General features: G+C 44.1%; 4 protein-coding genes across 4 annotated transcripts; all 4 read left to right on the top strand.

Moving 5' to 3' along the window:
* The first annotated feature begins 74 nt into the window (after positions 1 to 74).
* Positions 75 to 3,323, top strand: ftr86 (finTRIM family, member 86). Its single transcript, XM_029517956.1, has 11 exons — positions 75 to 686; positions 782 to 877; positions 990 to 1,223; positions 1,347 to 1,509; positions 1,590 to 1,682; positions 1,766 to 1,813; positions 1,979 to 2,029; positions 2,142 to 2,183; positions 2,279 to 2,353; positions 2,453 to 2,655; positions 2,789 to 3,323. Exons 1-11 carry the CDS (start codon positions 183 to 185, stop codon positions 3,122 to 3,124), a joined length of 1,845 nt encoding a protein of 614 aa, XP_029373816.1. The 5' UTR covers positions 75 to 182; the 3' UTR covers positions 3,125 to 3,323.
* Positions 3,324 to 4,399: 1,076 nt separating this feature from the next.
* LOC115052524 (complement C1q-like protein 4) lies at positions 4,400 to 5,408 on the top strand. The gene is made up of 4 exons (XM_029516677.1): positions 4,400 to 4,406; positions 4,518 to 4,625; positions 4,740 to 4,880; positions 4,975 to 5,408. Exons 1-4 carry the CDS (start codon positions 4,400 to 4,402, stop codon positions 5,406 to 5,408), a joined length of 690 nt encoding a protein of 229 aa, XP_029372537.1.
* A 1,665-nt stretch (positions 5,409 to 7,073) lies between these two features.
* On the top strand, positions 7,074 to 8,071 carry LOC115052523 (complement C1q-like protein 2). Its single transcript, XM_029516676.1, has 4 exons — positions 7,074 to 7,080; positions 7,185 to 7,307; positions 7,426 to 7,566; positions 7,644 to 8,071. The coding sequence occupies exons 1-4, from the start codon at positions 7,074 to 7,076 to the stop codon at positions 8,069 to 8,071; spliced, it is 699 nt and encodes a 232-aa protein (XP_029372536.1).
* Positions 8,072 to 17,157: 9,086 nt separating this feature from the next.
* Positions 17,158 to 22,811, top strand: tagln (transgelin). The gene is made up of 6 exons (XM_029516873.1): positions 17,158 to 17,300; positions 20,623 to 20,666; positions 21,317 to 21,508; positions 21,601 to 21,772; positions 21,862 to 21,964; positions 22,055 to 22,811. Exons 2-6 carry the CDS (start codon positions 20,655 to 20,657, stop codon positions 22,191 to 22,193), a joined length of 618 nt encoding a protein of 205 aa, XP_029372733.1. The 5' UTR covers positions 17,158 to 17,300; positions 20,623 to 20,654; the 3' UTR covers positions 22,194 to 22,811.
* The last annotated feature ends 519 nt before the right edge of the window (positions 22,812 to 23,330 follow it).

The following is a 23,330-nucleotide window of genomic DNA, read 5'->3' as shown; positions in this document are numbered from 1 at the left end:
GTGACTTCAGGGCCTGGCCCTACCTGTTCTGCCGGTCCCACCCTCAGTTTTTAAGCTTCATGTGATTCATTTGAACTGGCATTTTGAGCTTTCCACTTTTGGATGCCTTTCTTGTGGTGGAACCCGCGTAAATCCAGGTTTGGGAAAACTAACTCACCTTCTCTGCTTTAACCCAGCACCACATGGCCTCTGCTTGGACCGAAGAGGAGACGTTTCTCTGCTCAGTATGCCTGGACACCCTGAAGGACCCAGCCACCCTTCCCTGCGGGCATTCATATTGCCTGGCTTGTATTGAGAGCCACTGGGACAAAGGAGACAGCAAGCGTCAGTACAGCTGCCCCCAGTGTAGGACGCTCTTCAAACAACGGCCCTCGCTGGCTAAGAGTACCCTCCTTGTGGAAGCTATGGAAAAACTGAGAGCCAACAGCCTCAAGCAGAGCTCCTCCACAGCTGCCTCCTCAGCTCCACCATCGATACCTCTGTATATGGAGGTCCTGCCAGATGTGGGGCAGCGCAGCGTGTACCCCCAGCTTCCCACAGTGGAACCCCGACCTTGTCCTCAGCACAACCGACCCCTGAACCTGTTCTGCCAGGAAGACAAGGAGTGTGTCTGTGAGGTCTGTTGCCAGCACGGGCACAAGGGGCATCATGTGCTGAAACCTCAGACTGAGAGGAAGGAGAGACAGGTATGTAATGGATATGTTTCTGTCATTCTGTGAGCAACATTTCCAAAATGTTGCTGAACTTAGCGTGTGTGTGTGTGTGTGTGCGTGTGTGATAGAAAGAGCTGGTTCAGATGCAGGTTGAGACGCAGAGGAGAATTCAGCAGATTGAAAAGAAACTTAAAGAGCTCCCCCACGCTGCTCGCCAACATAAGGTAAATTATAATTATGTTTATAAGCCTCCATACTAAGTCTGATTTCTGGTGTTTTTCTCGTACATTTGTTTCTGACAAACTCTCCTTTCTCTCAATGTCACTCTGCTCCCAGGCCTTGGTCCAGTGTCTGCAATGTGAGAGCACAGATTTATTTTCAGGAATAGCCAAGAATGTGAGTGAAACAGGGACCCAGGCTGGTGAGCTGCTCGGCACCCATGAGACCTCCGTAGGCAGCCAGGTTGAGGGGCAGATCCACAGACTGGAACAGGAGCTGACACAGCACCGCTGGAGGAGCGAGGAGCTGAGCAGAATTGCCGACATGCAGGATCCCATTTGCTTCTTGAAGGTAAGAATCCCGTTGCTGGTAATACAGCCCATTAGGATTTCACACACACAAAAAAAAATTCACGATGAATAAAATGACAGCTTCTGCTGTTAATTGTGACACTTAATGTGGTTTTTGCTCAAGAATTTCCTAATCATGGAGCCCCTGCATCAGACGGATACCACACAGGAGTCGGTGCTGAGCCAGGAGGAAGCGGTCGTGGCTTCCATCCGCTCAGCCATGAAAGAATTACAAACATCGGTGCAGGACCTCTGCAGAGCCACCCTGGACAAGCTCACCATGATAGGTCAGTATCTCCTCTCCTTTCCTCTGTCGTTCTCCCCTCCACTCCTCTCCACACAGTCAAAATATTTCTTTCCTCCGCAGTGAATCCTGACCCCGTGGTCTCCACACCCAATAGTGCAGTAACAGACGCGACAGCAGCTGATAGCTGCGGCCAGGCCAATGCACAGAGCGCAGGTACACTTTGATGATTACCTGTATTCTCAAGCATAAGACCCTGCCTGATATGTTTCTCACAACTTATCCAACCTTTTCTACAGCTTGTGAAATGACAGGTCCTCCGCCTTTGCTGCCTCCAAGAAGTCAGAGTAAGTTGAGGACCTCAGAAAGTTTAATATACTAGAGTCTATCTGTGTCTCTTTGGGGGAAAAAAAAAATATATAAATATATATATATATATATATATATATATATATATATATATATATATATATATATATATATATATATTAAAACATGAATCTGCTTTCTAGGGCATAATTCTTCATCCAAGTATCCAGTTTCACATCCTGCATGTCCTCCAGGTAAGAATAAGAACGCCAGTCTCGCCTAATGAAAAAAATCTAATGTGTGGTGTCTCAGAGTTGGTTTACCGGTTTCCTTTGTTTCCTCTGTCCTCATCTCTCTGCACTGAAGCTTCAGCCCCTCCATCACCTTTCCCCCCTCCTCAGTCTCAAGGTAAATGCAAAAGCATAGCACAAAAAATCTGCCCGCACACAATCAGATTTTTTTTTACGACAACTATTTGCTGACATTATATTTATGTGTTCTAGGTCATTTTAACCAAAGTTTCACAACGGCAGGACCTGTGAATCCAGAACCAAAGTCAAGAGAGGAATTGTTAAAATGTAAGTCCGTCATTGTTCACAACAAACGGAATATGGTCCATGATATCTGTTCCTTTAGGGAGTCCAGAGTCTTGAGTAAGATATATCATTTCCCTGTAGTTCGCTTTGAACCCACCATGGACCCGAACACGGTTTATCGCCACGTGCTGCTGTCAGACGGAGGTCATAAGGCCACGATGCGGGCTGAAAACTTGAACCCACCAGACCATCCTGAACGCTTCCACTTCTGGAGGCAGGTTCTCTGCAGAGAGCCTCTGGCTGGGAGCCCTTACTACTGGGAGGTGGAGTGGACCGGCCAGAAGGTGGATCTTTAGATATCCGTGGGGAAATGGGGGGGTTTCAGCTCCAGACGTGCATTTCATACATTAAATTAACAGGCACGTCTTAATGACTGGTTTCTTTTCCTAACCTAATTTTTCCTGTCCGACCACGCAGATCACCATTGGCGTGGCCTACAAGGAGATGGACCGTAAAAGTTCTGACGACAAAAGCCGTTTGGGCCACAATTCCCTCTCCTGGGGCCTCTACTGGTCCGGGACCGGCTTCTCCTTTTGGCACGACAGGCAGGAAAAACTCCTGGGGTCACCTAAGGCCAAGCGGATCGGCATCTATCTGGATCAGCACGTTGGGGTTATGGCCTTTTACCGCATCGCCAACAACCAGGCTGACCTCATCCACCGACACCAGACCCAGTTCACCGGTCCACTGTACGCAGGGTTCAGGTTCTGGGCAGGGGTGGGAGCCACAGTGACTGTTTGCAAGCTGGATTAAGTTGTGTATGAATAATGGGGGTGTGGGTTGTGTTTTCAATATAACCTGCTCCTCTGATGAGGGACATCCTGAGTTTGAAATGTTTGCTGAAACTGTTCAGTAATGTCTGACTTTATTGATGTCCTTTTTGCACCAACCTGTACTGACAGATGTAAATCTTTTAAAAAATGTTTTTGTAAACGAATAAAGAACTAACAAACACTCATTACATTCTACACATTTTCTTTAAACCTAATTTTTAAATTAAACTTAACATCGCCCATAAAGGTCCAAGGTCTTTTCTGTGACACGACACTCGTGACTCTAACTCAACTTTATACAGCTATGAGCCAGGATTTATTCTGGCTGTATTTCTATAATTGGCAGATGCAGATTATTATCCAGCTGATCTTATCCTTGACTCCTACAACCGGATGACCTGGATGGTTGCAATTCCCCCTCCATTGTTATCCGTACCTTTTCAATTCCCGAATCGATTGTTACATAATAATTTGACCTTCATTTGACCCTCATTAAAGTGTAAACAGGTAAGATGTTATCCCGAAGTCATGATTGATTTATCCTAAAACTCTTCGGGGGAACATTTTTTCCAGTCTTTTCTCTTTTATTCAAAACATTCATGAGAAACTTTGCTTTGGGCCAGTTAACTCGAGTAATTCAACACTATTCACAGGAGGACAATGACACACTATTTCCTGCCCTGATTCAAAATGTTAGAAAGTTATAATGAACTGTGCGCTTCCACAATATTTATCCTGAATGTTGGACTTGGAAAAAATGTGTAGGAAAATTTAAAAACCTCTGGGTCAGCATCAACATGTAACAGCACGATGTGACGGACGTAAATGTGAGTGACCTTGATGCGTCTTCAACATCGGTTTATATTTTTGACATGCAATAAAGCATCAGACCACAAACGCAGCGACAAAAACCTTATCTGTCTGCGCTGATGGGAACATTTGACCACGTAGACGACCTACCTGAGGACAGATGATACCCGGCCTACATCTACAACACAAAGCCCCGAAGGGTGTGTCTGTACACCCCCCCCCCAACCTCCAAATAAAGAAAGGTATACAGATGTTAAAGTATACAGGTGAGCAGACATGAAGGGTGGAGTGTAAAGGAAACGGGGAGGAGCGACTTGAAGCCAGATGAAAAGAACTAATGGGAAACACGCACATATATATACATATAGACAGATGCTGCCTGACCCTGCATCACTCCGTCACACCTTCAGTCCTCCTGAAGCCGTCATCAGTTGCCAGCATCGCCATGAGAGGTGAGATTAGATAAATATGGGCAGAAATGCTCTACTGGTTAACTGGAATTTAAATCCAGCAGGGAGACTTTATGTTAAGACGTAAGACGACGTAGTCTCTTTCTGTTGCAGCTATTGTGCTGCTGTGTCTGCTGGAGTTGGTCCGAGCTGCGGATTATTCCTGGGGTGGACCTGGACAGGGTGCAGAAGATAGAGATATCGACCCCAACACGGAAAATGGTGAGATTTTAAAGAAAACGAGTAAAGTCACAGGACGAGCTCAAGGTGTCTTCATATAAAGTGATCTGAGCGTAGTGTGAATCTGTGTGTGTGTGTGTGTGTGTGTGTGTTCAGTGTGTCTTACGGACCAGGCATCATGTGGCTGCTGTCTGATGCAGCAGCAGATTCACAGGATGAGGACGTTTTTCAACATGAGCCTCACTGAGCTGGAGAAGGATCTCATGAAAGCAAAGACTGTCCTCAACAGTATCAGAGGTGAGACCGGAGGATGTAACACGACACGATCAGGGGCTCGACCTGTTGGAAGCTTCCTAGCAGCTCTAATTTCTCTTCTTCTTTTCACGTGCAGCCAGCCGAAGCGCCTTCTCAGTCGCCCTGATCAACGACAAAAGTCTGAAGTGCTTTGGGCCCTTCCGTGACAACAAAGTAATCATCTACAAGCACGTCTTCCTCAACCTGGGAGACGGCTACAGCGTGGACACTGGCATCTTCACCGTTCCACGTTCTGGTGTCTACAGCCTCGCCCTCACCGTCTACAGCGACGCCGGCTCTCCCGGTAACAGCCTGGCCGCCTGCGCCACCCTGAGGATCAATGGCCAGCTGGTGTCAGGACCCCGAGAGAAAAACATGCAGGACCAGGAGGACAGCGCCACCATCGTCGTGGCCCTCCACCTGAACGCTGGGGACGAGGTGGCCGTAAGCCTGCCCATCGGATGTTTCCTCTGCGACGACAGCAGCCACTACAACACCTTCACTGGTTTCCTGCTGTACGCTACCGACTGAGTTAGTGAGACGTAGCGGCTCTGAGTTTTGTTGACAAGGTTTGAATCTGATAGAATAAATCTGTCCGAGGTGACAGCTGTCGTGTATCCTTTAGTCCATCTGATTCCTTCTTCTCACGTGATCCCAACGAAATGCTTCATTTTGATTGTTTTATTTAATCAAACTCGTCTTTTGACATTTTAACTTGAAGTCCAAGTGCTACACCAAAAATCCCATTTTGAAAAATGTTGTCGGTTTGTTTTCCTGTTGTCCATGTCCTGACATTCCTTACACTTCATGTCATACATCTAATGCCACACGTTTTATTCTTGTGACTGAAAATCCTCCACTGATTGATTTTGTGTGATGGAAATATGTGGTCTGTAAAATGACAACACAATAAATTTTGAAAATAGCAGCATTGTGAGACATTCTTCTTTTTACTCTTCACAATAGCACACCTAAAAATAAAAAATTGTCATTTGGGTGTATCATACTCATACTATCTTATATAAATCCAGTATTTCACTTCTCATGTTCTTCTCATGTTCATTTAACACGTAACTGTATAATTTGTGTCAACACAATCGAGATGATTGTAGAGTTTGGCTATTAGGGTGAATTTTATTTCATGTCATATGTTTTTCTTTAATACAAACAGACGTTTTTCATGAATGTAGCGAGACAGTTAACCACGTTCTCCTCATTTTCTGACACGCAGGGGAAGACATATCACATGCCAGATTAAGAATTTATCAATGAATAAGATAAAATAATGATCTGGATGAAAGAAAAATGTGGACGGAGGATGTTTCTGTAGAGAAGCGAAAGTAAAATAAATAATTCATTTTCTTTCATTGGCCAAAATTTTTCAGCATTTAACGCCAAAAAATAGTAAAAAAGTATTAACAGTGAGACTCACATAGCTGCATTTAGTAACTGAAATCACTGAAGTCACAGTGAAAAAAAACCCCAAAAACCCACAAGTTTTGCATTTTGAACCTGACGTCCAAGGTCAAAGGTTAAAGGTCAAATTCACTGTTACCTCACAAAGCACATTTTTGAGCATAACTAGCATCTAAAAATGACGAAGTAATAAATATCCATACCATCAAATTGTCACCTTCACCGTGACATCATAATGTTCTGCAAAAAGACTTCTGGACTTCTCCAATCAGGAGAGCAGGATGGGGAGCGTATTTCCTGAAACTGGTTAGTGAAGGTGTCCCACTGTGACGCAGTGACTGCTTTTTTTTTTTCACTTTCAGAACGTGACCTGGGTTGCTGCGTCAGACACAGCGCGTCCTGCATAAAAATTATTCAACCATGCAGCTCTGCCAACCACAACGCCTGGCTGCTGCGGGCGAGCTGAACTGAAGTCCAGTCCAGCTCATCCCAGCTGACAGATGATACCTGGGTGGCATCAACAGCGAACGGCCCAGGAGGGTGTGTTTGAATTTTAGAAAATGAAGGCCCCTGGTGATGAAGACACACACCTCGAGTTATGAGGTTACAAAGCCAAACAAGGCGGACAATAAATTAATACAAGGAGGAGAGACGATAAAAGAGGAGGATTTAACTGAGAGATTAAAAGGGAGGAGCTCCTCGAAAAAGATATATCGCTGACGCTTGTCCTGTGATCACTCTCCACACCGTCCGTCCTTGTGATCATTTACCGGCACCAACATGAGAGGTGAGACCTGAAATAAGTTGCACTTACGGTGGTCTGATAAGAAGGAGGAAGCTGGTCGGAACTTTGAAAGTGTGAAAATCCGATTTTCTCTACCTTTTCCCCAGCTATTGTGCTGCTGTGTCTGCTGCATGCTCTTGGTGGAGAAACTCAATATTCTTGGGACGGTCCTGTCCAAACAGCAATGCCACAAATGGAGCCTTATAAAACGGAGCCCTATAAAAACGATGGTGAGAGATTATTAAGGAAAGAAGTCTGTTCATTTTGTCAGTCTGCTCATAATCTGATCTACAACCTAATGTATTGCGTTGCGTGTGTGTGTGTGCTTGTGCGTCTCTGCGTGCGCAGCATGTCTGGAGGACCAGGCATCGTGCGGCTGCTGTCTGCTTAAGACAGAGATGAAGAGGATGAAGGAGTTCTTCAATCTGACCTCTGAGGAGATGAAGAAAGAGCTGAAAGAGTCAAAGATGATCCTCAACAATATGAGAGGTGAGCGCCTCGAATGAGGCAAATCCATTTCTCTCATCTTTAACTGGATAACTTCTTCGTCTGGTCTGTAATTCCAGCCAGCCGCAGCGCCTTCTCCGTCGCCCTGACCGACGACAAAATGTCCAGCTGCCACGGCCCGTTCCCCGACGACTCAGTCATCACGTACAAACGTGTCTTCCTCAACCTGGGCGACAGCTACGACATGCAGACGGGCCGCTTCACCGCTCCTCGTTCTGGCGTCTACAGCCTGGCTGTCACCATGTACGGGGCCGTTACTGCTGGTAAAATGGCCACGTGCACTCAACTGCAGGTCAACAACCGAGAGGTCACCACCCTCCTCGAACGAAACGGCCAAGACACCCAGGACAGCGCCAGCGTCGTTGTGGCTCTGAGGCTGAAGGCTGGAGATCAGGTGGCTGTCAAACTGCTCAAAGGCTGTTCTGTCTGTGATAGCAACAACCACTATAACACTTTCACCGGCTTCCTGCTCTATGCTACCGGCTAAGTTGGCTAACTCGTTTTCACCCTAATGAGAAATTTTAAGCCCGTTCGATGGGATCTTTCTGTAGCGACTGTCCTGTTGTACTCTCACCCATCCAAAAGCAGATTTTATTTTCTCCTGAATTCACGTGCGATCATTTATCAAGTAAATCATGGACTAACTAAATTTATCTGGATTCAACTTTTGCATTGTCTAAACTTCCATCACTCTAAAAAAAATTCTTTCATGTTACACATCAAGTGTCCTGTTTGTAATAGCTGTTGATTTTTCTTTCACCGAAATGAAGTGATGTAAAAAGAATCGGTGTCTGAGACTTACCAATGAAATAAACCAGATCTTAAAAAAAAAAAAAAAAAAAAAAAAAGGCTGGCATTGTGAATCATTTCCATCAACATTAAAAAAATCTTGCTGTTGACACAGTTGGAATAAAAAAAATAAGATACAGATCAATTTAACAGTAACACTTCTGAACTGTCTATTAAAACGTTTTATTAAAGCCCTTCAGTTTCTCACTGCCTTCCTCACAGACTCCAAAAATATGAATAAACGGATGCCACGCACATCAACACAGTCCAACAACACACTGAAACGTGAACTTTTTTGAATCTGGGCACAGCCTCTCTGAAAGTGGGATACGTGATTAAGTGAGATGGCAACTAGTATCTCTCCATTATTTAACCCAGTAACAAGTTCTAAGATGACCGTGAGCCATCATCACATCAAGTTTCATCAATTTTTATGTGAGACAAAGAAGCTTGTGACTTTATTCATGAATTTCAGTTTAGACTATAATGATGCGCACCTTCAAATGTTTCCTGCTTTTTCGCTCTCCAGCAGCGGACAATAGATGATACCTGGCCTGCGTCAGATGCACAAAGCCCTGACAGGTGTGTGCGTTTGTGAGCGATATTAGGAAGTGAGAGCACCTGATGATAAAATATCCTCAGGTTTAAGGGCAGTGAGGGATTGTGATTAAAACAATAAAGCACAAAAAGGAGGAGCGACGTGAAAAGAGGAGGAATGAAACTTGGGAGGAGCTCTGAGAAAAATCTATATCAACGACACTTCCTCATCTGATGAACGTTTCACATCTTCTGTCCTTCTAGAGTCAACACTTCATCAACATGAGAGGTGAGAGTAGATGCAGAGGGGAGAGAGGAGGCAGGTATCTAATGTGAGTCGGCCTCTGATGGCGCTTTTCCTGTTCTTTTCTCCCCCAGCTCTCCTGCTGCTGTGTCTGCTGCGTGCAGCGTTTGCCATTTATAATCCGTGGAATGGACCTACGGAAGCCCCAGAGATGGACTACAGCAAAGGTGAGGGGTTGTGCGCACACAGCGAGCGCGTCTGCACGTGTTTCGTATCTGAAAGTGTCGTGATGTGTGTCTGTGCTCAGAGTGCAGCAAAGACCAGGGTTCCTGCGGCTGCTGTGTGATCATGCAGAAGGTGAAAATGCTGAAGACGTACTTTAACACGACCCTGAGCATGCTGGAGGAGGAGTACTTTCAAACAAAGCAAAGTCTCGACAACATTAAAGGTGGGCGACGCGGATACGAGCCGCAGAAAAGCCAGAAGGAGAGCCGATGATGAAAACCTCTCTAACCTGTGTTCTCCTCTCCCCTCTGCATCCCCAGCCAGCCGTGTCGCCTTCACTGTCACCCTCTTCAAAGATGTTATTTTTATGTGCTTTGGCCCCTTCAGCCAGGACTCCGTCATCATCTACCAAAATGTTGTGCTCAACCTGGGTGGGGGCTACAGCACGGACACCGGTGTCTTTACTGTTCCCCGCTCCGGTGTGTACAGCATCGCCCTCACCGTCTTCAGCGATGCCGGTTCTCCTAACAGGCCCTTAGCCGTCTGCGCCACCCTGAAGGTCAACGGCGAGCCGATGTTCCGAGCCAGTGAGCAGAACAGACAGGACCAAGAAGACAGCGCCACCATTGCTGTGGCCCTGCATCTGACGGCGGGGGACCAGGTGGCCGTCTACCTGCCCAGCGGCTGTTTCCTCTGCGAATTCAGCAGCCACTTCAACACCTTCAGCGCGTTTCTGCTGTATGGTACTGACTAAGTTAGGGAGTTTTGAGGACGCCGCCGTTCGTACCAACACTAACACAACGTTAGAGCCGCTTAGATCAAATCTTTCTTTGACACCTTTGAAGGAAGCCATTTCTCGAATCCGTCACATTTGTTGTGTTTCTTCCTGAAACGATGTCATCTAATGTTTCAGAAATAAATGCAGCTTGTCTAATCTGGGATTTTATACAAATCAGTTGCCACCATTTTAATTACATTTCATCTGAATACTGTTAAAGTATTACTAATACTAAATATCATCCTTGCTATACTGTCTGATTTTTGAAATTGAATTTTAGGTATTAACATGTATATAAACATTAAAAATAAAGCACTTTATGTACAAATTTGCTTGATTTGTGTGTGAATATTTTTTTAAGAGCAGTGAAATGAATTTGTTTCACTCGCCAAAGCCAAGTAGAGTATAAAGTTTACAATACACATGATGAGCTAGACAGATAATAGATAATCAATTACGTTAAGTTTTAGAGTCATTCTAAGAGCTTAAGAACTTTTGAAAAAAGCCTTCACTTCATCAAAACTGAAATCAAATTACATTTGATATTAGAGCCAAACATTTGTATAAAATATTACAGCAGATGCGCTGATTTAGTGCAGCAAATGACAGCAGCATGACTAATAAAGTTTATACGAGAATTATGTGTGGTTGAACAGGGGCCTCTATCAGCTTAGGCCTTCGCTATTTGTTCACATTTTTTCAAAGTAATATTTCACATGTGAAAAAATAATCTGGAGGGACAAATTGATAAACCGCCTCAAGTGATGTGTGAGTTTCAGATTGTGAGCTCAGAGATCTCTGTGGCCTGATCTTCATGGCTGCTGCCAGCATGAGTCAGTCAAACAAAAAGAATGACTTTTGATATAAAAAATTAAATGAAAACATTTTTAGAATTAACAGATAACTGAAATATGATTAAAAAATCTCTTTGTGTAGCTCAGAGGAGACTTCAAAGCTGCGGGGATGTTTAAATTATGTTTAAATTAATATTGATGATAACCAAATATGGACAACGAGAATTCTCCCATTGACAACCCAACAGAGAGGACAAAGGTGTAACACAAGCCAGGCAACTAATAGAGGGTGAGACTGAAGTCGGTGCTGTCACTCTGCATTAAATGGGAGCTGGCCCTCAAAAGGAGCTTCCTCGTGATTGTGCAGTAACAGCAGTATCAGTGGCAAGCAACAATGGCCTGGTAATGGTAACGTCACAACACATACAGCTGTAGTACCTGGGGAGATGTGCTGTTTTCACAGAGTGGAGTAAATAATGACATTATTTCATGCTGAGCTTTTCCACCAATGTCAGCTTTCTGACCACCTCTGCAGCTCAGATCAGTCTGGTTGTTTTTTTTAACGCCACACTTCGTGTGACCACGAAGTGTAGTTGGATAAAATGGTCCCGAGTGGCACATGGTGGCCGAAGACATTTTTTCATCTCTGCTGATCCCAAAAACTGGATCCTCCTTAACAAAAAAAACGATCAAACATTGTTCTGCACCGTGATGTTTCTTGTGTGCAGATATGACAACACCTGATACGCCACCGGCCCCCATCGAGCAGATCAGATTATGGGAAGAACCAGGTCCGCTGACCTGGGACTTCATCCACGCAGACAAAGACTTTAAAAGGACAACACAGCCAACGCATTGTTATCGAAGAGGATGGGAGAAAAAAAAAAAACAAAAAAAAAAAAGGACACATGACTGTGCAATGTCAGGTTACAGCCAAGATGGATGACAGTATGATCTTTGTTTTTAAACCTGCACAACACCTTCGGCACAAGCAGCGTCTATGTCAAGTAAGCATTTGACAACAGTGGCAAAAAAGAAACTTCCTTCAAGTTCCTCATCAAAGATGGCGACACGACCGCACGTTATCACTGACAACACAAAATTGTTTAATTCACATGAATATGGAGAGGACTTCAGCCAAGTAAGACATCAAAATCAGGATATCCAACAACAGTCGTCATGAGAAAAACTCAGTATCACCTCTCTCTTCCTTCTGTCTCAGCATGAGAACCAGGCATCGTTTCCTATTGTCAGATCTGAGCCTTTATCGATGGACCGATAACTTTTCCCTATCAGCTTCCTTTTGTCTTCTCATCTGCAGACCGTAATGTCCTCAGGGGGCTTACCAACAATGTCCACCTGCTGGCGTCCCCGGGACAAACGGCAACCAGACACTACCGTCCTGATTCGGGGTATTATGGTCTCAACAATACGGAGCTGAGAAGTGCTTGTTGTTCCACACTAAAGGAGGACTCTGCTGTACTGTATTACCAAGGAAGCGCTCGGCTGCTGTGGTTAGTGGAGTGTGGATGTTTGGAGGTGAAACCTGTGTGTGTGTGTGTGTGTGTGAGGCGGAGCTGCTTTCGTTGACCTCTACAGGGGGAGGATCACCTGTAGTGGATCGGTCAGGAGCTAAAAAACCGTCCCCCGCTCAAAATCTGCGACTCCTCGTCTCACAGAGCCAACGAGACCCTGACACAGTCTTTCAGAGCGAGGAAAGGGAGGAAGAAAAAAAACAGTAAGTGTCGTGTTTCTTTCCTTACACGTCATTTTAAAGGCTGTAAACACCAACCAATGCAAATGCCTTCATTAATGTTTTATTAAATTATTTTGGATGTGGTTTCTGTGACACAAACAGAGGTATGACAAGAAAACATGTTTTCTAAAGAAAGAAAATTCTTTTTAGAGTAAAGTTAATGATCCCTTTTACTTTTAGATTATTTTAAATGTAAATTGATATGATATCGCCTTTTAGCTCCGTTTTGGCAATAAATGTATAAATTGATCATTATGAATTTGCTTGAACAGCATTTAGATAACTTGTTTTTTTAAAGCTGAGCATATTCACAGCAAGTTGATTTTAGTTAGCTGTCAGATGAAAAATAAAGAGTTTTAATTTATTTTAATGGATTTGAATGGAATATGTGGAAAACGCACGAGAGTCAATATGAATATAACATGAAATAACGCTTAATTCAGATTTTTATGTCTTCTTTTCAGATGCCTGTAGTACCAGCCTTATTCCTGTTGGGGACACTGGTTCTCTCTGCTCGCGTGGAGGCTCAAAGCTCCACCAACGAAATGCTGAAACATGCTGCACGTAAGCTGCTTCCTCATCTGCACAGCATCATGTGTTCCATTCCTCACACTTGTCCAGCTTCACATATGTGCCTTTGAATTGACTGAAAACCATCTTAAACCATCTTGTTTCCAGTCCAGATGAAGGAGCCCCTGACCTGTTACAAGTGGGACTGCAACTGCACGTTCAACCGCCAGCGTGGATGCTGCTGTGGAGCCAACGACTTATACAAGTTAGAGGACGAGACATTCATGAGGATAAAATATTTGTGGCACGACATCAGCGCCATGAGCGGCAAAGTGAATTCTCTCACAGGTGAACACACTCACGACACACAACAAAACTGATACTTTGGTATACAATAACACTGCCTCTCTGTCTGTCTCACTCCCAGCTGGAGTCAAAGTTTCCTTCAAAGCCACCGTAGACCCACAAATTGCTGCTATAATTCCTGGATCTCCTGAAAAGTGCTTTGGACCGTTCAACGTTAATGTGCCCATCCCCTACGGCATCGTCACGCTCAATGATGGCATGGGATATAACCCAGCCCTGGGTAGGACACACAAACACACACACACACACTTCATTCACCCATCATTCAGTGCTGACCCGTCCTCCCTCTCTGCAGGTGTCTTCACCGCCCCCTCTCCTGGTGTTTACGTCTTTTCCTACACGGTCTATTCCTCTGTGGAGGAGAATGGACGCCTCTACTACAAAGTAATCAAACCACAGTTACAGCTGGTTTGTGTACTACAGCGGGCCGTCCCCACCATCGTTTTTGTATGTTTTCTTTTGTGTGTCTGCAGGTCCAGCTGATGCATAATCAGACACCGATAGCCAGCGTGTGGGAGAACAATCGGGAGGATGGTGAGGACAGCGCCACCCAGGTAAAACGTGGGGCGTCGCATCAGTGTATTTTGGCTGCTATATATCGAATTAAATATCACATGTGCAGAAGAACATTTCCTTTTGTATGATGGCTGAGTGTCCTTTCTACGGTTTCAGGTTGTGACACTAGAGCTGCGCCAAGGTGATCAGGTTTATGTGGAGCTAACATCTGGGAGGACGCTCTGTAAATACCTGCAGTTTAATATCTTCACTGGTTACATATTGTACCCTTTACACAATGAGTACTAAACCTGCTGGGCCCTTCTCACTCCAGGACCTTTCCTGAATGAATCCATTTGTACTTGCTCTGCTGAGATCAATAAACTAGCAGCTTTCCAACACGGTGACCAGAGGGCAGATGTAGGTTCATGACCTTTCATTTTCCAGGCCCCATAGAATGGCTACAGTAGATCTAAACAGGATAAATCCTATATACGTAGTCATGCATGTGTACACAGGAAGACATTCATGATCAAATGCAAAGAATTACTTTTTCTCCTTTTCTTTTGTTTTGCTGCAAACAGAAAGTCGCATGCTTTAATATTTGCATTATTAAAAACAATCTATGCTTTAACTGCAGTGATGGTCTGTGTACAGCGGATGCATGAGCACAATAAAATTGAATTTGACAGGCGAGCCACATCCATTTTCTATTTTGATTTTGTATCATATCGTCCATTAATGGAAATAGGTAGCAGCCAGAGGGTTTGACATCATTTGGGAATGATTAAAGAAGGCCTGGCCTATTACAGTACTGTGTAATGCCATAAACATGGCCCATTCATGGAGGCTCATTACATATGAATATAAACCAGGCGGAGGAAATTCTTCAGCTGAGTAAACGGATGATGTAGCTCAGCTTAGATACAATAAAAAAAAAAAAAAAAAATGTACATACACACACACCAGCCATTCCAGCAGGAAGCGTCAATGTGGAGGCATGTTGTTATTTTAGCGGAGGAGTGTGACATCTTGGAAAAATACAGGATTTCAGTTCACGACTTGACATTTAGAAAAGGAGAACGAAAGCACTCATATCTGTTACGTATGAAATAATCTCAGCACAAAGACTGAAAACAGAGAGCATCTGCTTCTGATTGCAGTTTGTTTTGTGTCGTCTAGATGTTAAATAAAAGTCACGTTAAGAGCTTTAGTGAAGCCAGGGTGGGGATTTTATTACCTTTTGAGGGAGCAAGGTAAAATGTTTCCTTCTGCTGAGATAAAATAAGTTAAGTTACGCTAACCAGACAGGCTTGTTATTTAATTAACTGCTTTCAAATTTCTTGTTACACTAAATAAACTCTGTAACAAACTGAATCATTTACCAAGCTCTGACCTATCATGTGGAATTTCCCCGTGTTTGTGTTCATCGGATGCACTTTGTTTCCTTCCTACCATCAACCCACTGATGGCACATCATGCAAATCCAGATAACCGGCTAAACATTAAGCAGTCCACAATTTCATCGACAAAAACACAGACAGCAAAGGAGAGAGACAACAGCTCAGACCGGACTTAAAACACGAAGCACTGGAGCGCAGGTGAACTCCCTCGTGCAGGATGTGCAGTGTAATTTTCCTTTTAATGGCCCTAAGTACTTTAAAAGGCCTCTATGATGAACTAAACAGCAGTGTAGAATATAAAAGTGATCATGGCACCATAAATGTATTCATGAAGAGAAATAACAAAAGAACAATGAGTAGGGCATTTTATCTCATTTGTTTAAATTAGTTTCAGTATTTGAAAAGGAAAATCCGTCACATAAACGAAACCCAGGAAAGTGGCATCTGGCAGATTAACACGAGAAGATGCATTCAAGCACAAAATGAAAAATGTAAAGACAAACAGAACTGGCCTGCTTTGTTCTGTTTGTTGTGTTGGAAAAGTGGAAAAAGGGATCTTGAGCATCTACAAAAGAATTACTGATGACGAGCCACATTTTTTTTTTAAGATTGATTTCATGTTGTTTTTTCATTTTATTTTATTTTTACACCTCATCCTCACTTCAATCACTGAGACTTAGTTTCATCATTTCAAAGTTAAATACAACTCAATTGTGGGACAAGAGACCAGCTATCCCGCCCAGTCAGAGAGAACAGATTCACGACCACGTCCCAGTTAATCCCTCCTGTTAAAGTAGGATTGGTGACACATGACTTTCTCATCCTGAGAGCGATACAACCTCAAATTTTCCACTGAGGTAGAAATCTGCAGTTTTAAGTGCACGTTCAACGCCTCTTCTATCCGAACAGGAGCGGCATGCCAAAGAGTGACTGTAATGGAAGAGAATTGATGGAAATGTCGTGAGTGTCACACACACACACACACACGCACAGGAGCATCTACTGAACAGCACCCAGGACTTACATGGAATTTCCTGTCTGAATGATGATTACTTTGCTTTTCCCCCTTATCCATTTCTATCTCTCCTCTCCTCTCCTCCAATCTTTCCTTCCCCTTGTCCTCCTCTCCATTACTCCTTTCCTTCCTTCCTTCCCTTCTTCCTCTCCTGTCCTTTCTCTCTTCTCTTCCTTCCTCACTGTGCAAAAAACAAAACAGAAGCAAGGGACATTTTTTGACATTGTTCCTTTCCTATCATGTGGAATAAAACCAACTAAATAAAGCTCTTTTCCACATCCACTGTTGCATTCCTTGATTCGTTTAAATTTCATCTCCCCCTCCTCCCTCCCCGCTTCATGCTTTCCCTCACCATCTTGCAGCTACTTTGAACAAGCTGAGGGATGTGGTGAAAGTATTTGGAGAAATACCGCTGACCCAACCAACGCTGGCTGGCTGCGGGCTCCCTCCTCTACAAGGCCCCGCTCTACCCAAATAAGGCTGGGCATTTTAACTCGGCGTGAGGGGAAGAGACGCAAAGACAGCAAGAGGGAGCTGCTGAAAGGCCATGCCCTTTTAGGGATGAAGTTTCCTTTTTTCTTCTCCTCTTTGCCTCCTATTCCTCCGTCATACTCCCTCCTCTCTCTCTCTCTCTCTCTCAGTAGACTGTAATGAAGTCATCCTGCCTCATCTGATCCTTTTAAGCCGGCATTTTTGGGAGGGAGGTTCCTGGGAAGAGGCATATACAAACACTCAGTCACTTTCCACGCTCACCCCACAAACTGCACTAGCGGCCAGCAGAGAACTGACCTATTCCATCACACAGTAAGTATACCTTTCTTTTATTCCACCTCACAGGATAAGGCCTCCTGGGGTGAATTTGGGACTGCCAGTATAGCCCAAGACTTGATATCTCAGTCATACTATTTTGAATGCACACAGCCTTCATAGCGTTTTATCAAAAGAAGGAGAGAAAAAAAAAAAAAAAGTATGTATCTTTTACAAATTTATATTTAAAAACATTATACTTGCAGAAATTCGAAAATAAGAGTACTGTCAGAGGGGAGATCTGTATGCAAAGGTGCACTTTAAGATGCAGCTGCGCTTAAATACGAAGCGCAGCTGCATACTTGCAAATACTATGCACACACCCTCCAAAGTAATTTAATATATGTGGAGGTGTCTTAATGTTTGAATCAGTGCTGTTTATGCCAGTCAGGATATGAACAGTCACATGTGCTCGATCAGGTGTTACTCATTTGTTCGGTTGAACTCCTGCTGTCTGTTTTTCATTGGGTTTTCCACAATTGCCTTTATCTGTCTCATCGCAAATTGAGTCACTGTTTGTCCTTAATGCGATTCAGATGGTATTGGCGGGTTAGCATGTTTTCCATCCATGCGAGGGAGTGGAGGGGAAGCGGAGAGGTGAGCCAGACAGTGCTGCATATCTCGGTCAGCGAACATACTTCCATTTGCACAAGCAAATGATTGACTCCCATACATGGTCTTTGGACACACGAGTTCACAAGGTATGAAAGGCCACCACGCTTTAATGAGGATGCTGATACAGATTAAGACACTGACAGAGACGTGCAATAATGGTTTCCAAACGTTCGAATTCCTGAACATGGGTGACTGATAAAGTGTAAAATCCTGCTGTATTGTTTGAAGTGGAGTTAATGAGTGAATAGCAAATTAAAAAAAATAAAATAAAAAAAATGGCAGGTCACCAAGTGGTTCCAGTAAAACCAGGCAGGCGGTGGCAGAAGGGGAAGTAACCGGGAGGCTGCTCAGCTTCTATGCAGCAGCAGCAGAAGCAGATAAGACTATCTACACTGCCAATCCTGTGACAGCACATTAACAAAACAGAGCACAGAGGCAGAGCAGTTTCTAGAGTCAGGAAATAACCACATCCATGTAACGGTGCGGGGGTCTGGCACTGAGCACTATCCAAGCCATCTCAGTCAGTAGAAACACACTCATTCAGACACACGGCAGCAGTAAAGTTGGTCAGAGTAATGAGAACAATGAAGTGTCTTGGCAGAAGTTCCTGAAAATGCTTCCTGAGCCAATAAAAGTTTTCCCTGCAGTTTCCATAAAGCAGAGCCATAAAAAAAAAAAAAGTGAGACACTGTGAAGCTGCAGAACATCAGGAAACAGCCAGCTGACGTCTACGCTGCTTTAACATCAACGAGACGTTCGATCTGACTCAACTTTAGCTCCTTTATTCTTTACCTGTCCAGAGTGACCAGGCCCCAGACATCTGCTGTCACACCAAACCATTATACGGTGGTTTGCTGATTAACTGTGGAAGAGGCGAGGCTGCATGACGCCACATCCCCTTCAGCTGCCACAATTGCCACAGCCCGCACTCTGGTTTCCTTTTCTGGCATTAGGAGGACTTGCCATGGCAATAGAGAAACACAGAGGGACAAACACAACTGAGAGCCACGGACGGCGTTTGGGAGCAGGCTTCATAACGTCATTTTCATAAAATTAATTCCATCCTGTTTTTTGTCTTGAGTATCCTCTTTTTCCATTCTCTGTTTCGTATTTCTTTCACTCACTTTTTTTTTTTTTTTTTTTTTATGTTTGATGTTTTTGTAGTGAATGCTCACTGAAATCGCCACAGTCAGGGGGAATGGCTGTTGTACGAGCAGTACAGTCAGTTAACTGTTATTGCACTCCTATGAAAAGTTGCAAAACTTAATGGAGCAATCCATTGCTTGATGACTAGCAGTATTTATGGAAAAGTATTTTAATGTTTTATTCCGCCTTGAATATTGAAGGAGAAGCAGACAGAGGGCACAGCAGATTATTCTGAGTTACTGGACCTGGGCTGAGCCCCAAGCACAACAGCAATTCCCTGGACACGCATAAATACCAGAGATACAGAGCAGGCCCAAACAGGCTTGTTTAGCCTCCAAAAATATTGGGATCTTTGTTTGGTTGTCATGCAATGAACACATAGAAACTAAAACAAGGCATAAACATATGGGAAAAATAAATTTCTCTTCTTTTCTCTTGTATTCTCTCCCAACAAGACACGAGGAGGCACTGAGTGCACGATGTGGTGAAAGCTTCTATTTCTTTCCCTACAAAGTGTGCAGTGTTAGTGATTTGTGGTCCGGTGCAAAAAAACGGGAGGCCAGTGGAAAAGAAAAGGAGAAGTTAACGGCATACCAGACAAACATTACTCTGTAATAACGATTATATAATACCACGTCAGGAATAACAAAGGGTACGAGTGCGAGTGGGTTTGTCAGAGCGCTACAGACGCGCAGGCGGGCTCAGATTAAATGCAGCATCTGAACTTGTGGCTGTGCATAAGTGAGCGTGTTGCCCAGCATGTGTGTTTAGTTTCTTGCGGTCTGGAAAAAAAAGACTTCAGGGAATGCAAAGAATATTAAACTGGGCTGGTGGTAACACCCTGCGGACGACTCCAGGAACAAACCCATTAATGATGCTGGCATGCAGACTCTAATAAGCGGACATGCAGAATGTATCTTGTTACAGTGGAGGAGCAAGAATACAAATGCTTTATTTAGCAGAACCACAAATGATCAGCTACGGTTCAGCCCGCCACTAAAAATGCAAAGAGAATGAGACCAAAAGCAAAGCAAAAAGGGTGGTGATTTCCTCAAACGCACATGAACATCAGTCTCTTCAATGTTTTTCCAAATAAAATTCAGAAGGTGCTTGCCAGCACGTTTACACCTGGTTTCTGCTGACCTTTTGCAGGTTTAAGTTTGCTTTCTGATGAAACGCTTGTGTTCCTAGTTTCACACCAGAGAGAAGTGGCAGGGACGGAAAGGAGGGAAGGAAGCAAGGGAGGAAAGAAATAAGGAAAAAGGGAAAGGAGGAAAACCCAGAAAAACATCTACGCGTTAATTTGTAGTGATTAATCATGAAAGGACATTCATCAATCCAGATTTGGCCCAACTTGACATTCTGTCGGGGGAAGCAGCTCTACATTCAGCTGGAAATATCCAGTAACCAATGACAGAAGAATCACACAGCTTTGCCTATTGTTGTCAAACAGACGTTTATTGTAAACTTGGTAAAAACAACCCTGTGCCGGAGATGAGACGCCTCCAGTCGACTACCGGAACGAACCTTTTAACATTTGAACTTTGAACCTCTCCAGGAACAGGAAGTTTGAAGTGACCTGACTTCAAGATGGCAGCAAAGGTTGGATGATATGGGTTTTTGCACTTGGCTGTTGGCCCCAAGGCAATTCAGAGGCATAAAACTAAAGAAAAAAAAAAAATAAAAATAAAGTGCTGCCAGCGATAGATGTGTGTGTGTTGGCAGAGACCAAAAAGGAGTGTGTGTTAAAGTGTGTGTAAGAAAACATATCCTGTTATCTGGCTGGAATAGAGCTCCTGTTGTACACCACTTTGCCTCAGACACACGTCCTGATTGGGCTAAATGGTGTGCAGTAGGAGACACAACGCTGTTAAAACCACTGATCTGAGAAAGGTCTGAAACTCAGAGCTGAGCATCTACGCTTATTTACACGCTTTTGACACGCATGTGGTTAATGTTTTGCATCAGCGTTTGTTATGAACTGTGTATCCATGGAAGGCGCGTCTGGAGTTATTCGTTAAATACGCCTTCATCTAAATAATTCACAGTCCAGTGCATGTTTTGGAGGATGTGACTGCAATACGAAAAGGTTGGGATCCGACTCCAGATGAAAACAGTAAGTTCATAAAAAAAGACGGGCGATAAAGATGAAACCGGTGAAAGTCCAACTGCTCATCATCACGAGTACTCAAATTTCTTTCCAGACATAATCTTTCCCTGACTGCCTCTTTCCCCACTCGCTCACCTCTCAGGGCGTCGTCGGCATGGCTAACAAAGGTCCATCTTACGGCATGAGCCGGCAGGTGCAGGATAAAATCGACAGCAAGTATGACCCTGAGCTGGAGATGATCCTGGTGGAGTGGATTAACCGTCAGTGCGGCGCCAGTGTGGGAAAGCCGGAGCCCGGAAAAATGGGCTTCCAGGCCTGGCTGAAAGACGGATGTGTGAGTGAACTCCCTTTGATTTGTCGAGCTCGTGGAATCAGCTTTCAGATCGATGATGACGTTGAGCTTCTCTCTTGTCTCGTCCTCCTCAGGTCCTGAGCGAGCTGATCAACAGTCTGTTTGCCGGAGACAAACCCGTGAAGAAGGTTCAGAGCTCGTCCATGGCTTTCAAACAGATGGAGCAGATTTCTCAGTTCCTCGCTGCTGCAGAGAAGTACGGCGTCACCAAGACTGATATGTTCCAGACTGTGGACCTCTGGGAAGGTCAGAGCGCCGTTCTCATCCCTTTTTTCCTGCTATAGTAAAAGGCTGGATACTGATGCTGATGATGATGATGATGTGTGCTTGAACAGGTAAGGACCTGGCAGCAGTGCAGAGGACCCTGTCAGCTCTGGGGAGCTTGGCCGTCACCAAGGACGAGGGCACATACAACGGAGACCCGAACTGGTTTTTCAAGTAGGTCGACGGTGTTTAAACAGATACTGACCCACATTGGAGGGAGTTTAATTTTATTTATTAAGTGACATTTCAAACGATCTGTTGCAGGAAAGCACAGGAGAACAAGCGAGATTTCAGCGATGAGCAGATAAAGGCGGGGAAAAATATTATCGGCCTTCAGATGGGGTCCAATAAGGGAGCCAGTCAGGAGGGTATGAGCTACGGACGACCCCGGCAGATCCTGTAGAATCACTGAGCCACGAGATACCCCAGACCTCTGCAGGCCCTGACACCGTCATAGAGCCTGTAAGCGCCTGACAACACCCCTGTCATCCTAAACCCTTCTCAGCTTCTAGTTACTTTCTAAGAGTCCCCCCCCCCCCCCTCCTCAGTCCTGATCCAAAATCCCATATGTAGATGCTTGCACTGGTGACCGCAGAGCTCACCATGCTTTGTTAGGACTAGTACAACTGACTGAGCAATAGTAACCATTAAGACAACCACATCATTGCCTCAGAGAGAGAAAAGATGATCTTGTGCCAAAAGTCACATCGTTGCTTTCTAATATGAAACAGCTTTGACTTCATAAATGACTGACCACTGTCTCATACGTAACAGAAGTGTGACATACGGCACTGATTTCCTTCATTTTCTCAACATTACTTCTGGATTGATTTTCATATTCAATTTGTAAGAAGAGACATTCTTCAGTTTGAGTGGTGACACAATCTGCGCCTTACTAGTGCCAACTCTCTTAAAATAATGTTCAACCACTTCCCACAACGCTACGCCTGCTGTATCAGCGCCAATATTTTTGTACATTGTCTTATTAAATAATGACTTTGAAATACATCTTTGAACTGACTGTGTGTTTCTGGGTATTGTGTTGCTTTAAGACAGATTGTCAAAAAAAAGCCATTAGTTCTACATGGTACGAGTTTGGAAATTGTGTGTGAAATTGTGTAAATTTAGATGTGCCACATTTACATTAGTGTGTGCTGCAAAAAGCTACAACCAGTGCAGTTCTGCCGGGGGTGAAGTTCATTGTTTATTAGCTGGGGATGGCAAATTGAAAACCGCTGATAGTTATTTAGCTACAACCTGCCAAAGGACTACAGATGGAAACTAGCTGCAGATATAATCCTGGATGTTCACATATTAATGTTCAAATAAAAAAAATGTATAAAAATAAAATGTATGATCAAATATCTGCCAAGCTAATATTCCCACCCACTAACTAACAGGCTAGACCTAATAGTAACCCTTACTGCTGCTCAACAGGGCAGCACGGACAGATAGAAAGTCTTTTGTTCAAATCACTGAGGCTACGCCTTGCATGCAGAGAGCCCGGCTTCAAACCCCAGCCACAACAAAGTTGTTATCT

The sequence above is a fragment of the Echeneis naucrates genome, chromosome 13 (assembly GCF_900963305.1).
Source record: "Echeneis naucrates chromosome 13, fEcheNa1.1, whole genome shotgun sequence".
NCBI lineage: Eukaryota > Metazoa > Chordata > Actinopteri > Carangiformes > Echeneidae > Echeneis > Echeneis naucrates.
This window is presented reverse-complemented; position numbering and strand designations above follow the sequence as displayed.